The sequence below is a fragment of the Mauremys mutica genome, chromosome 3, assembly GCF_020497125.1.
Source record: "Mauremys mutica isolate MM-2020 ecotype Southern chromosome 3, ASM2049712v1, whole genome shotgun sequence".
NCBI lineage: Eukaryota > Metazoa > Chordata > Testudines > Geoemydidae > Mauremys > Mauremys mutica.
In genome coordinates, this window is record NC_059074.1 from 3,055,240 (window position 1) to 3,071,377 (window position 16,138).

Sequence of the window (16,138 nt, forward strand, 5' to 3'; positions counted from 1 at the left end):
TGGCGAGGGACCTTCTCAAAGGCTTCCTGAAAAGCCCAGCACGTCAGTGCTCTGCAAGGCCTTCAATGGCTTTTAAACTTTCCCATCGGAGACATGGTCCAGTTAACTTGTGTTCAGGCCTAACAAGAACTCAGATGCAACCTGCTGTGAGAAACTCTTTTTAATAAGGATGCCCCTGTACCAGCGCAGACCACAGGTCAACATGTGTAACTTCAATAACAATGGTATTGGAAGAGCCCAAAATCACCACCATAGGAATGTATTGACTATGACCCCTTACTTCAAATGCACTGTGGCCTAGTGGGTAGAGCACTAGATGGAACTCAGGAGACTTAAGTGCTAGTTCTGGCTCTGCTATTGTCTTCCTGGGTGACCTTGGACAAGTCACTTCTCTTCTCCGTGTCTCAGTTTCCCATCTCGAAAAGGGGGCTAATGCTACAGACCTCCTTTGTAACGTGCTTTGAGATCTACTGATTGAACATGTTAGATAAGAGGTAGGGCTCTTTATTATCTTATGATATAGGGTGCTTTTCTTAAAGCTCCTACTGCTGGAGTCAAGTGATTTATTGGAGAATCTCTGCTCTTTATTTTATTTTATTTGTTAGCCAATTTTAAGCCCTCGTGGTTGCAAAGAGAAGCTGGAGAACATGAATTGAGTGCTCCCTAGCGGCTCAGACACCAGAAGGCAAATGAAGAGGTCCCCAGATGAATGTTTTTTGAAGATCTCATTATTTTGAAGCCAATCTCATGATTTTGGTGGGGCCCAGCTCATGGTGTTGGAATGCTTGGGCTGGCGATACCATGAACGTTTTTCTGCACTGGTAGCACTAGAGAATCACTTCAGGGCTGCTTCTCACTTCCGGCTGGGAGATTCTGCCTCAGTCACAGGGGTTTTAGGAGTTCCCACAAGTAGGGAAAACTGTCCCTTGCCTAAGGGCTGGAGAGTCCTAGAGCTCGGAAAAGACCCAGGGTTTTCCTGGGAAACCTGATGCCCTCTCTCCTGCCGTATTCTGAGCTCAGCCCACTTGGGCGGTTGCCCCAGCCCATCTCCTGATCTAAGTACAGCATTGACACCTCACAGACTAGAGGGAGATGGCAGGAGGGCAGCCCCATTGTGACCTAGAGATGACATCAGCGCCTGCCTGATGTCAGAGCAGCAACCTGCCCTCAGGTGCAGCCTGGGTACTTGGTGCTGCTTTGAGAGTGTCTGTGTTGAGAGTGTCTTAGTGCCTGAGCCCGGGGAAATGAGTTCACTCCTCCTCTGTCTGCTCTTTGCTGTCTTTTATGCTGTGCTGAGGCTCGCCAGATCTGAGGTAAGTGAGACTCCTAGAGGGATGGAAAGGCTGGATTGATGCCAGCTGAATGCAGGAACCAAACATAAGTATTTTTCAATCAGCAGGCTCGGATCATCTCCACCCAAGAGTCCTCAAAGAGCTGGCTCAGGAGGTTATTGGCCCACTGACATTGATTTTTGAACAAATTTAGGATTCCTGAGGGAATTCCAGAAGGCTGGAAGTGTGCTAATGTTTTGTCAATATTCAAAAAGCTACGGGAGGTTGGCCTGGCTTCTTATAGGCCAATTAGCCTGAAATAATGGACAAACTGATATGGGATTCAATCAATAAAGTATTAAAGGACAGGAATATATTTAAAGCAGGTTAACAATGTTTTATGGAAAATGGGCCATGTCAAACATAGATGTGACAAACTTAGACTTGTGGAAGGTGTTGTTTTTCATAGATTCCAAGGCAAGATGGGCCCATTGGGATCTTCTAGTCTGACCCTCCTGTCTAACGCAGGCCAAAGAACTTCCCCACAATCATGCCTAGTGCATACCTTTTAATAAAATGTCCAATCTTGATTTAAAAAATTGCCAGTGATGGAGAATCAATCCACCATGACCTTGGTCAATTGTTCCAATGGTTAATTCCTCTCACTGTTAAAAATGGACGCTTTCTTTCCAGTCTGAATGTGTCTAGTTTCAACTTCCAGCCATTGGACCATGTGAGACCTTTCTCTGCTAGATTGAAGAGCCCATTTGTAATGGTTTCTTCCCCAGGTAGGTATTTATAGACTTTTCCTCAAACCACCCTTAACCTCTTTAAGCGACATTGACTGAGCTCCTAGGGTCTGTCACTACAAGGCATGTTTTCTAATCCTTTAATCATTCTTATGGCTCTTCTCTGAACCCTCTGCAATTTATCAACATCCTTCCTGAATGTTAGACACCAGAACTGGACACAGGATTCCAGCACTGGTTGCACCAGTGCTAAATACAGAGGTAAAATAACCTCTCTCCTCCAACTTGAGATTCTCCTGTTTATGCATCCAAGTACCGCAGGACATTTGGATTAAAAATTAGCACTCTACAATATCAATGGAGCACAGGTTAAACGGATCGAGAACAGGCTAATGGCGAACTGACAGATCTCAAAAAGTAATTGTCAAAGGGCTCATCGAATGTGGGTGTTTCTAGTGGGGCTCTGCAGGGATCAGTACTAGGTCTGATGCTATTCAATATTTTTATCAATGACTTGGAAGTAAATATAAAATTGTGCTGATAAAAATGTGCTGATGACACGAAGATTGGCAGAATGGTAAATAACGAGGAGGACAGGCAGTCAGACAGACACTGCTGGAGAGTTGGTTTGGCAAATGGGGCCCATTCAAACAAAATGCATTTTCACACAGCCCAACACAGAGTTATACATCTGGGAACAAGGAGGCCTAGTCAGCTTTGGATTTAATGATCTTTCGTTTTGTATCATCTGCAAATCTGGCCACTTCACTGTTTCCCCCCTTTTCTAGATCATGTATGCCTACGTTGAACAACTCTGGTCCCAGTACAGATCCTTGGGGCACCTTGCTATTTATCTCTCTTCATAAACTCACCATTGATTCCTACCTTTGGTTTCCTATCTTTAAACCAGTTACTGGTCCATGTGAAGACCTTCCCTCTTATCCCATGACAACTTATTTTGCTTAAGAACCTTTGGGGAAGGATCTTGTTAAAGGCTTTCTGAAAGTTCAGGTACACGATCTCCACTGGATCGCCCTTGTCCACATGCTTCTTCAGGGCCGCCCAGAGGATTCCGGGGGCCCGGGGTCTTCGGCGGCGGGGGGCCCCCGCTTCGGCGGTAAGTTGGCGGCGGGGGGTCCTTCCGTTCCGGGACCCCCGCACCGCTGAATTACCGCCGAAGCGGGACCCGCCGCCGAAGTGCCCCGAAGACCCGCGGTGGGGGCTGCACTTCGGCGGCGGCGGGGCTGCACTTTGGAGGCGGGTCCTGCTTCGGCGGTAATTTGGCGGTGGGGGGTCCCGGAATGGAAGGACCCCCCCCGCTGCCGAATTACCGCCGAAGACCCGGCTGCACTCCGGCGGCGGGTCCTGCTTCGGCGGTAATTCGGTGGCAGGGGGTCCTTCTGCCCCGGAGCGGAAGGACCCCTGGCCAGTGAAGATCGGGAGCGAAGAAGCTCCGGGTGCCCGGGTCCCGCGAGAGTTTTCCGGGGCCCCCAGAGCGAGTGAAGGACCCCGCTCCAGGGGGCCCCCGAAAAACTCTCGTGGGAGCCCCTGCTGGGCCCGGGGCCTGGGGCAAATTGCCCCACTTGCCCCCGCCCTCTGGGCGGCCCTGTGCTTCTTCACCCCTGGGACATTATGCCCCATATCTTCATAGAAATATTGGTCTATGGATATGGCATGAGTAAGGTATGTTTTATGCAAGATGGGTCATTGAGATATCACTGGAAAGGTTCTGATTTACTGAATGGGATTATCCCATTTGTATGGATGTATCGGTTCTGTATCTGAAGTTAGGAATATGGGCTCTGTATCAATTACAAAAGTGCTTGCACCAGGGGAATGCCCCCAAACAGTAGGCAATCAGCCTGGATGGGCCATTAGGAAGGACAATAGGACTTGGAAGATACTAAACTTCCTCCTTCCTGAGAAGTTTCCTGGGATGCTGCTGGGTCATGTGATCATGTCACCTGGTACTGGGCATCATTTGGGACTGGTGCTATTTTTCCACTAGGAGGAACTGGGGGGGGGGGTCAAACTGGGAGACAAAAGATTCCTGACATATCCAAATCCTATTAAAATCCTATTAAAGCAGCAAAGAATCCTGTGGCACCTGATAGACTAACAGACGTATTGGAGCAGGAGCTGTCGGATGCATCCGAGGAAGTGGGGATTCACCCACGAAAGCTCATGCTCCAATACGTCTGTCAGTCTATCAGGTGCCACAGGGCTCTTTGCTGCTTTTACAGAACCAGACTAACCCGGCTCCCCTCTGATACCCAAATCCTATTGAAGGCTTGGAAGTGAGTTAATCTAGGTTCTTCTCCACCACCTCCCTGCCCAAAAAGGAAGCCGGCTGAAAACAGCTGGAGAAACAAAGGAACTAAACGGTGGGGGAGGAGGGCAGGGGCTGAGCCCAGGCGAGAAAGCTCTAGCCTGGGAACGGAATAGCTGGAGAGTTACGCTGCAAGCAGGGCCCTTTACCTTCAAGAAACTTTGCACCCTGCACAAAACAACATTTAGGGTGAGAATGTGCTACTATTAACCAGTTAATTTAGCGTATTAAGCTTAGGTTGCGTGCTCTGTTTTATTTGCTCAGTAATCTGCTTTGATCTGTTTGCTAGAATCTCTTAACATTTACCTTTTGCAGTTAATAAACTAGTTTTTGGTTTATTCTAAAAATCAGTTTGTGCAAGTCATAGCTGGCAGGGGAGGCGGGGAAGCTGTGCATATCTTCCTCCACACTGAGGGAGGGAGAGAATTTCATGAGCTTATGGTGTATAGATCTCTGTACAGTGCAAGACCATCTAATTCTGGGTTTACACTCCAGAGGGTTTGTGCACCTGAGTGCTGGGCAATCCCCGAGCGGAGTCTTCCCAAACAGAGCTGATTGCAGACTCTGTGTGATTCTACAGCTGGGTGTGTCCCTGCCAGTGTGTGTGGGCAGCAGGACAGGGTGAGGGAGCCCAGGCTGGTGGAACAGATGGGCTCAGTGGGACCCCAGTACATCAGGTGGCACCCCGGAATGGGGGTCCAACCCGTCACAACCCCTCCAAGAATTCTAGTAGATTGGTGAGGCACGATTTCCCTTTTCAAAAGCCATGTTGCCTCTTCCCCAACAAATCGTGTTCATTCTGTTCTTTACTATAGTTTCAACCAATTTGCCTGGTACTGAAATTAGGCTCCCTGGCCTGTCATTGCCAGGATTGCCTCTGGAACCTTTTTTAAAAATCAGCATTACATTAGCTACCCTTCAGACATCTGATACAGAGGCTGATTTAAGCAATAGGTTAAATACCACAGTTAGTAGTTCTGCAATTTCATATCCGAGTTCCTGCAGTACTCTAGGGTGACTAGGGACTGCCTTCTCTAAAGCATTCATTTAGTCAAACACAAGTTATTGGACTCAATACAGGATGACATTTTCTGGCCTGTGTTATACAGGAGGTCAGACTAGATGATGTGATGATTGCGTCTAGCCTTAAATGCTATGAATCTATGACTGATTTTACACCTCTAGCATGTTCCCTCTTGAAATAGTCCCAGTCTTTTCAATCTCTCTCTGGATACAGGAGCCTTCCCAGGCCTTTCATCATTTTGGACCCTCCTATTTCAACTCCTGGCAGGGTGCCCCACCCTTCCCCACTGCCCCCGTAAGGGGAGGTTAAAGTGCTTTGGAATGCAGGAAAAGTAGCTTCCACACCCCAAAGGGATGGGCCCTGATGACAGCTGGGTCTGGGTAAGAAGCTCTTCAAAGGAAGATTTTGAGCCACGGGAGAAGTCCTTGCTCACCGAAAGAAGCACACTCAGTCTGGGCCTGGGTTGAGAATACTTGTCCTACAGAAAGGACCCAGAGCTGAGCAGAGAGATGCGCTCTGAACTCAGGGTGCTCGGTACTCTTAGGACTTAGATACTTCCATTCCTTTGACAAATGGCATCTCGGCAGCCTCGGGGATCAGTGTTCACATCGCACTCCCTGACCCGGTACCCAGGCTGGGCCAGGGACGCTAATGATCCAACCAACAGACCAAATTCCTTGATGAATCCTGGTCATGTGGCACTTGAGGCATGTTGTGCAGCCTGCAGCCTGATTTGGGGTGGGCTAGTAGGGTCGGTGGAATTTATCCACTTAACTTAATTGTATGTGATAATTAATTTTCTACTTAATTTGTAATATTAATAATAATTAATCTATATTAATAATATGGGTATGGCTCGCCAATGTGTATGATCAGAAGATAAAGTTCGTCCTGAATCAGGCTTCACAGAGTTTATACAAGGAGCTTTGGGGTATATGACAGGAACTTACACTGAGACAGAAATAGTCATAAAGACCTTTTATTAAAATCAATGACACAATAAGTAAATGTAAAAATGTTAAAACAGGTCGAGATTACAAAGTTACAAACTATCACAGTTCTTTAAGAGAGAGATTGATGATAATACACTGTTATAAACTCACTCTGTGCAGTAGCACTTTGGGTGTTGTTCACACTTATGATAAAGGAGGTCGGTTAATATGGGTCTGAGTTTAACCCTATATAAACTAGGTGCTTTTTAAAAGGTAAAGCAGAAACTAGATTCCTTTATACTTTCAGCTTTGAAAAGAAATAATACCACGGCCTATCAATAGTTAGCCTTGTATATGGGTAGCACCGATGTGTAGATAGGGTTGAGGCGATGGATAGACAGGAAGATAGATGGGTGTATCGCCTGCCTAATGGTGATTTGTTTCACCTTTTATAGAGCATTATTCGGAAATCCTTCCTCCTATGCCCAAATTTCGTCTTTCCCCCACGGAAATGTTAGGGTACACCTGCCTCATAGGCTAACATATGTGTGCGTATGAGTGACAGATATGTACGCATCTGTGGTGTACTTGTTAGATTTGTGGGCAAAAATCCCCATTTTCCACCCTTTACTGCTATTGGCTCAGCTAAAGGTCTCCAGACATTTACGTAGGTATTTGTCTTATTATTACTTTTCTGAGTAAGGGTCCCCAAAGGTTGCCTCCAGCGTCACACAGGATGTCTGACCTGCATTTCAGCTAGTGCAAATCTATAAATCTATAAAGCCTATTACATACTTAAATTTATCAAAAAGATATTTATCAAGAATATTGCACTCCCTGAAAACTAAATGCAAAGCGGTACTGTGAAATGTGTGCCAATGGCAATGTCCAAAAGCTGTTACTGATGTCAAATACAGTAAACCATACAGCCTCTGGATCAAAGGGTTTGATTAGATCTGGCATTTTGGCCACTGTGGGGGCACAAGTTGGTGTGACCTGGTTTAGGCGTCTGTAATCTATTGTGAGACGCCACGAACCATCTGGTTTCTTGACAGGCCAAATAGGTGAATTTGCAGTGGAAGTACATTTACGTGGTACTCCCTGTGTCAGCAAAGCCTTGATAGTCTTTTCTATGTACGGATTTGCTTGTTCTGGGTAAGGATACTGTTTTTGGGCTGAAATTTCTCTTCCTTCTACAACAATAGTGACTGCCATGCATCCACAATCATGTTTGTGTTTAGCAAAAGCATCTGCATGCTTGTAAAGTAATGCCTGTAACTCAGGTTGGTTTGCATGTTTAGCCACTATTTTGTTTAAATCATACCCCTCAGGTTCAGAGTCCTCCACTGGAGAGACCATGCCACACTCAGGTATGACTACTGGAGAGTCATCCTCTGCCTGTTCTACTGAAAGACACAATAATTGGTTATACAAATCAAGAACACATCCCTCTTTGTATAAGAAATCAGTTCCCAATAGACAATTCTTTGGGTCTGCTAATTTCATCAATGCAAAGGTCTGATTCTTTCTTAGGTGACCTATTTGTACTTCAAGGGGTGTAGAAAGTGTGGTAACAACCTGATTACTTGCAAAAGTTGCAAGTGTCTTGGTACATCCTGATGATAGAGGAGAGGATCTAGGATCCTCGACATGGAGAATACTAATTGCTGCTCCAGTATCTATAAAAAGATTCCTGTTTTGTCAATATTCCAAAAGCTATGGGAGGTTAACCCGGCTTCTTATAGGCCAGTTAGCCTGAAATAATGGACAAACTGCTATGGGATTCAATCAATAAAGAATTTTGGTTTTTGTAAAACAGCTGCCGTTTCAGGATGATATAGAGGTTATATCAGCACTTGTTTGGGAGGATTTGCATAACCCATTCCTGGCTTCACCACTTAGGAGGAGCATGGCCATCCCAAATGCATGCAGATAAAACCCCAATATCATGCATTCCCGAAATATGTATCTAGGAAACACTGTTGTCCAGAGGTCGGATTTCTCCCCCAGGGTCTGAATTCTGTGCACGGTGTCTGGGGTTAGTTGCAGATCCTGCAATCCTAAAACCTGTGGAGTTTTATAAGCTCTGCAGGAGAGAGAACTTTGCAGGCTCTCTCCTTCAATGCTTATAAACTCTGCAGGCTCCTGGTACCAGCAATCCCTGTTTCTCCAAGCCCTGGATTATTCCAGTGAGCCGTGTTATGGGTTGTGCTGTGTGCCCTATATTGGCTGCATCATAGGAAAGCACAATGCCTTCCCAGGAGGCCTCATAGTGCAATACTCTCCCACAAGGAAAAACTTCCCTCTGGCCCCACATGGCAATCACCTCCGGCTCAGTGTTCTCCCGGGTTTATTGAGGAGTTCTCTTCTAACCCTGCTGCTTTCTCTGTGTGTGGCAGGCTTCTCCGAGGAAGAGGAGGCACAGAGCCAAAAAGAAGAAACCGAAAGGTAAGCAGCCCCTGACCCCACAGCTGCGGTGGCAGACTCAGGCCCCACGCAAAGCAGAGGAATAGGGTCTGTTCCCCCACCTGCCTCCCCTCTTCCTGCGAAGGCGCAGTCGTGCCCAGAGTCGTGCAGAGGCACTGGCTGGGGCTCCGGTCACAGGCTGCCCCTGAACTCTGGGCAATAGGCTGCTAGGAAGCAGAGGGTGCCCAAGCAGCTCAATGTCTCCTTTATGTCTCACTTCTGGCAGCTTTTGGGTGCTGTGCGGAAGAGCTGGAGGCTGGTGCATCCCCAGAGACATGGTAAGCAATGCCCCCCTCCATGAAGCTGCAGTGGGTCAGTCCCCTCCTCTCGCGTCATGCAATTCAGCCCCACCCAGGGGCAGCAGCCCGAGTAATCCCTCCCCTGCCCCGACCTAGGTACCAGGCAAGCAGCTCTTCTCCTTAGGCTCCTGCAATTCATTCCCACCCCGCAGTAGCTGCCATCTCTAATCCACCCCCACGCCTCGTACAGGGGTCAGTCCCTTCCTCCAGCACCATGCGGCTCATTTAACCTGGGGGGGGGGAAGGGTGGTAGATTGTGTCGACTGGACCGGACCATCCTCCCCTCCCAAGAGGGGGAGAAAATGTTTTCTGGGAGCAGCCCCGTGCACCCCAGGGAGGTGAGGTGGAGAAGTCAGGAGGAAGGCTGGGCTTTCTGGTACGGTGAGTAGGGTGAAAGGGATCCAGCAGCACTTGTGTAATGGCCCCTCCTCCATCATGGGTTCCCAGCAGGATTTGAACCCTGGACCTTCAGCTCTGCAGCATAAAGCACCCCTTAGAGCTGAAGAAGCAGCTGTATTAGTTGGCAGCTATAGTAGGCTGTTATCCTATATGTGGATTGGCTTCTGTGGAAGGCACATGACACACACGCTGCCAGCAGGATACTCGCTCACCTCCTCAGCACTAGACAGGGCTCACCTAACAATCCAGCTAACCCCAAACCAGAACATCCCAGGCCCGGGTGTTGCAGGGGAGGAGGCTGCCTCAGTGGAGAACGGGACAGGGAGCCTTTCGGTGCCGCCCCTCTGGGTAAAAGAGGGCCTGAGGGCAGGGCCTGCACTCAGCTCTCTGCTCTCTCTGTTCCACAGCTGCCCCGTGCACCCGGAGAAGCTCCACTTGGCTCTCAGGCTGGTTGACAGGAGGGTACAGTCCATGGCCAGACACCTGGAGGAAGTCCTGATACCGTAAGAGAACTGAGCGGGGGGCACCAGACTGGGGCTGGGTGGGAGGGGAGAGTGAATGTCGAGAGGAGGGAGCAGGGACAACCAGACACTCCAGGATCCTAAAGTAACAGGGAAAAAGCCACTAAGAGGCTTTAGCTTCCCAGGTGAGAGACCAGTGAAAGTGAGGTGGGGGATGATCCGAAATGAAATGCAGAGACTGCAAGGTGGGGTTGTGAGTAGGATCAAATCCTTCTGTACGGCGATAGCTGCCAGCAGGCGACTGTCTAGAACCTGCCGCTGCCCTGCCCCGTTTGAAAGAAACAGCAATCCAATGACACCCTGCGCGGGGTGTCCACCCCACACAGCACTGGAAGGGGCTCAGGGGGCCAGGCAGGCCATGAACTCCCCAGGGTGCGGCTGCAGGAAGAGCCGGGGAGCAGGGAACTGATTCCAAGCAGGCTCAGCTGGGCAGGACTAGGCAGGGACTATCAAGCCAGGAAGCTGGCACCAGACAGGGGCTGCGGCAGGGGAAGGGCAGCCCCTCCTAGCTAATAGCCATTGATGAATTGATCTAGTTCCTTTTAGAGTTTATAGTCTTGGCCTTCACAACACCCTCTGGCGAGGGTTACACCCCCATGCTCCCATCTTCCTCCCCCAAACCAGTTGCTGGTAGCTAATCTTTCTATTAAAATAGCAGTAGGTCCCCGATCATGCTCAAGGCCCCATTGCGCTAGGTGCTGCACATGTGCGTGTGACGGAGGGGTTAGCGTTCTAGATAAAATGAGTGCCGGCTCCCCCTCTCAGTCCTTCCTTACCCAGCCGCTGTCCTTGTGTCGGGGTGTGGGGTGCAATGCACGCCTAGGCACTGCCCCACTGCACTACTGCCGGAAGGCTGCGCCCAAGCCCTGCCTTGGCTCAGCAGGGCCATGTCCCATCTGTCCCTGTCTGCTCTCTCCCACAGGCCGAGTGTGTCGACATCTGCCACGAGCCAGTTCTCCTCTTCCTCTAGGGAACCCACCACCTCTGCCCTCCGGAGTCCCAGCTCCTTCTCCCTGAGAGAAGCCGCCATGAGGCAATCAGAGCCCCTCCGCCACACGGGGGAGATCATGCCTGTCGGGGGCTGGGAAGGATCCGCTCATCCCATCCAAGCCCAGCCTCTCCCCAGGCCTCCTGCCCACAGCAGACGGGACCGGCGAGAGCAGACCATGGGTCTGGACCAGACGTCAGTCCGTGGCTTAGACTTCAACATCCGCCAGAAGCATCTGCAGAGTCAACTGGGGGCTCCTACCCCATACACAGAGTCGCTGGCCAAGATGATCCCTAACGTCCCTGCTCTGCGCCCACCGGACAGAGACCCCAGGGTGAAGTTCAACATGAGCAGGGTCCCTTTCCTAAGCTGTGAAGTCCTGGAGGAACTGGACTGTCACGTGCAGACAAAGAGACTCCAGCATGGGCAGGGCTTACCCCTCACCCCCCAGAAACCCCACACAGCTCTTCTGCCTCCTGCTCCACAAACCCCCATCCCGGGGGAGCCATTGCTGGGTGAGCGGGACACCAAGCAGCAATTGATATTAGACACAGATCGGCCCAAGTGTGCATTTCCAGCAGAGGTCCCGGAGCCCCTCAGATCCAACACCAGCCCTCAGCGTGCACAGGCGATCCAGGAGCCACGTGTCTGCCCCTGGGGAGCCCTGCCTCAAAAGGCCCACAGGATCATGGCATCCCCTGATGCCATCCCGGCCAGGCTTGTGCCCACGGTGGTGGTCAAGCTGCAGGATCACATTGCTCGGAAATGCTCAGAGATCCAAATGGAGGCGTTCCCAAAGATGGTGAGAGAGTCGCACAGAGATGCTCCCCTCGTGAGAGAGACGGCAATAGCAGAGAAGACGCTCCCAGCCACACTCCACCTCTATAGGAGCGAGTTGAGAAAGCCCCTTACCAGTGTGAGCGGCACCAAAGGGACTGAAGAGAAGCTGGAGCTGCACATGGAGAGGAAGGTTCTCTTGGGAGAAGGCTCCTGCCTGGGGCCAGTGGCACAGGCAGGTGAGGGCAGGGCAGATCATCCCAGGACCCAAAGCCACCAGGTTGCCCCAGAGGCCCCAGGCTCTGAGCAGCTAACAAGATCCACCCTTGACTCTCTCATTGCTGGGCAGGCTGCACACGACCTGCAGCTGAAGCACCTGATGGAAATGTTGAGCAGCTCCCGCCCCTTGGCGGGCCAGGTCTCAGTCTGCCAGCAGTGCCGTAAGACATATCCAGGAAAGAGGAAGGGTAAGAAAACTCAGGAGGAGACATCTGCTGAGCTGCATGGTCTTCGAGACGACATGGATCCACATGGGCTCGATGGAACTGTGAATTCAAAGCTTTTCAGGGATCAGCTGCCAATTAGAGTCTGCAAGAAATGCAGTAAGAGACCAGCTGGCTCTGCAGGTGCTGACTTGCCCGGAAGATCCCATGGAATTCCACAGCGATGGACTCCAGGAGACTCCTCAGCATCATCCAACCACAAAAAGATGCCAGTGGTGTGGCTCCTTCCAGTAGACAGGAGAAAGACGCAGGATGGAATGGGGAAAACGGCTCCCAGTAAGCAACCAAAGATGGTGTCCATTGCTACAAGTACAACAGGGCTTTCGCAAGCTGGGGAGAAAACAATTGGGACTCCTGACGGTTCTCCCCCAAAGTCACCAAAGGCCTCTAGAGCTAGGACACCATCCCCTTCAAGGAGCAAAGTTCCAATTATCAAACGGATGCTAATGTGCCTCAAGAAAACCTGCACTAAGCTTCAAAACCAAGTGAAGTCCCAAATGTCCAAGGACTCTCATTCAGGAACACCTGATGCTAAATTTACAAAGCCACCCCTTGGGAAGGCAAGGGCCTCCAAGGGTGTCTGGTAGTAGTATAAGGGCCCTACCGTCAATAAAACACTAACCCCTCCCCTTGACCCCTCAAACCCCATTCCTTGACCCCTTAAGCCCCAACCACCTGTCACTGGAAGTCCCACCCATGGCGGACACATGACCGGAAGCAAAGTGTGTCATGTGACCCCTCTAAGAACTCCTCCCACTGCCCTCTACCAATCAGGATGGGTTTCGCCCCCGTAGGCCCGCCCCGAGAGGAGATTTGACCAATCAGGGGGTGTTCCGGGCCGGGGTGACCCATCCAGAAGTGGTTCATGTGACCCCTCTAAGAACTCCTCCCACTGCCCTCTACCAATCGCGATGGGTTTTGGCTGCATAGGACAGCCCTGAGAGCAGGTTTGACCAATCGGGGGTGTTCCAGGGCGGGGTGACCCCCCAGGAGCGGGTCCTGTGACCCCTCTAAGAACTCCTCCCAGTGCCCTCTGCAATCAGAGTGCAGTACCATCACCCCATAAGTCCCAGCACCGGGGCAGAAGAGGCCCTCTTTTACCCAGACCGCGTGCTCTGGAGATCATGGAGACATGGACTCCTTCACCACCCCCGTGAGAACTCCAGACTTTGTTTTAGCCCCGAGAGCCTTTGGACTTGTGTGGGAAAAGCGCTACATCAGCGACAGTTGCAAAGAGGGCCCTTTGACTCAGCCGTTGATGGATACGCTGGAACCCGAAACCCAAACCCTCGTGAGGCACCCCAATGAGCGTGACCGCCTCTCATTGTCCGCTCCCCTAGAGGGGGAAGGCGAACGCAGCTCGGGGGAGTCACCGGAGGACAAGGTGAATGGAAAAGACATCACTCAGGTAAATGAATGATTAAGAAGTGACGGTTGATGATGGGGTGTAATGGGTTAGGAACCGCGGGGTTGCGTAAATCTAAAAACAATCTGTGGGGGGCTTACACTGTTTCTTTTTCTGAAAATCTCTCAACAGCTCGACGATGCCTTTATCAAGGCCTTTGAGAACCAACCACACAAACACAACTCCAGTTCCTCAGCGGCCACCACCACACCAAGCCCTGAGAAAACTGTGTGCGCGAAAATGCCCATACTCACAAACCCGGAGCACGCGCTCTAGGGGTTGTGAATAAAAAACCAAGGACTGACAAACCATTCTCCCAACACCATACGCTCGTCACAGCTTCCCCATAGTCTAGTGTTTGGGAAAAGTATGATGCTTCATTCAGAAAACTGATGAAGAGTTGGGGAAAATATGATGCTTTGTTCAGAATACTGGTGGCTGCTATATCCTCAGGGGGTCTAAAAGAAAGGAGGGCTGGAAAGACCCTACTTATAAAGCCCAAAATGCCGTTAGCCTTCTTGGCAACAAGGGCACACTGCTGACTCCTATCCAGCTTCTCGTCCACTGTAACCCCTAGGTCCTTTTCTGCAGAACTGCTGCTTAGCCACTCGGTCCCTAGTCTGTAACAGTGCATGGGATTCTTCCATCCTAAGTACAGGACTCTGCACTTGTCCTTGTTGAACCTCGTCAGGTTTCTTTTGGCCCAGTCCTCTAAGATCCTCCAGTGTATCTACCACTCCTAGTTTACTGTCATCTGCAAACTTGCTGAGGGTGCAGCCCACGCCATCCTCCAGATCATTAATGAAGATATTGAACAAAACCGTCCCCAGGACCGACCCTTGGGGCACTCCACTTGAAACCGGCTGCCAACTAGACATGGAGCCATTGATCACTACCCGTTGAGCCCGACAATCTAGCCAGCTTTCTATCCAGCTTATAGTCCATTCATCCAGCCCATACTTCTTTAACTTGCTGGCAAGAATACTGTGGGAGACCATATCAAAAGCTTTGCTAAAGTCAAGGAATAACACGTCCACTGCTTTCCCCTCATCCACAGAGCCGGTTATCTCCTCATAGAAGGCAATTAGGTTAGTCAGGCATGACTTGCCCTTGGTGAATCCATGCTGACTGTTCCTGATCACTTTCCTCTCCTCTAAGTGCTTCAGAATTGATTCCTTGAGGACCTGCTCCATGATTTTTCCAGGGACTGAGGTGAGGCTGACTGGCCTGTAGGTCCCCGGATCCTCCTTCCCTTTTTTAAAGATGGGCACTACATTAGCCTTTTTCCAGTCATCTGGGACCTCCCCCGATTGCCATGAGTTTTCAAAGAGAATGGCCAATGGCTCTGCAATCACATCCGCCAACTCCTTTAGCACCCTCGGATGCAATGCTTCCGTCCCCATGGATTGGTGCTCATCCAGCTTTTCTAAATAGTCCCGAACCACTTCTTTCTCCACAGAGGGCTGGTCACCTTCTCCCCATACTGTGCTGCCCAGTGCAGCAGTCTGGGAGCTGACCTTGTTCGTGAAGACAGAGGCAAAAAAATCATTGAGTACATTAGCTTTTTCCACATCCTCTGTCACTAGGTTGCCTCCCTCATTCAGCAAGGGGCCCACACTTTCCTTGACTTTCTTCTTGTTGCTAACATACCTGAAGAAACCCTTTTTGTTACTTTTAACATCTCTCGCTAGCTGCAACTCCAAGTGTGATTTGGCCTTCCTGATTTCACTCCTGCATGCCTGAGCAATATTTTTATACTCCTCCCTGGCCATTTGTCCAATTTTCCACTTCTTGTAAGCTTCTTTTTTTGCCTTTAAGATCAGCAAGGATTTCACTGTTAAGCCAAGCTGGTCGCCTGCCATATTTACTATTCTTCCTACACATCGGGATGGTTTGTTCCTGCAACCTCAATAAGGATTATTTAAAATACAGCCAGCTCTCCTGGACTCCTTTCCCCCTCATGTTATTTTCCCAGCGGATCCTGCCCATCAGCTCCCTGAGGGAGTCAAAGTCTGCTTTTCTGAAGTCCAGGGTCTGTATTCTGCCGCTCTCCTTTCTTCCTTGTGTCAGGATCCTGAACTCGACCATCTCATGGTCACTGCCTCTCTGGTTTTACTGCAGTTTCATACCAGAGCTCTGAGCTGTCATACTGCTCTCTGACATACAATGCAACTCCCCCACCTTTTCTGCCCTGCCTGTCCTTCCTGAACAGTTTATATCCATCCATGACAGTGCTCCAGTCATGTGAGTTATCTCACCAAGTCTCTGTTATTCCAATCACATCATAGCTCCTTGATTGTGCCAGGACTTCCAGTTCTCCCTGCTTGTTTCCCAGGCTTCTTGCATTTGCATATAGGCACTTAAGATAACTCACTGATTGTCCTGCTTTCTCAGTCTGAGACAGGAGTCTTCTCCTCTTGCACTCTCCTGTTTGGGCTTCCTCCCGGTATCCCATTTCCCCACTTACCTCAGGGC

General features: G+C 50.1%; 1 protein-coding gene across 1 annotated transcript; it reads left to right on the top strand.

Moving 5' to 3' along the window:
* Positions 1-1,195: 1,195 nt before the first annotated feature.
* Positions 1,196-13,939, top strand: LOC123366044. The gene is made up of 6 exons (XM_045009134.1): positions 1,196-1,313; positions 8,705-8,753; positions 8,998-9,049; positions 9,877-9,972; positions 10,913-12,302; positions 13,796-13,939. Exons 1-6 carry the CDS (start codon positions 1,245-1,247, stop codon positions 13,937-13,939), a joined length of 1,800 nt encoding a protein of 599 aa, XP_044865069.1. The 5' UTR covers positions 1,196-1,244.
* Positions 13,940-16,138: the final 2,199 nt, after the last annotated feature.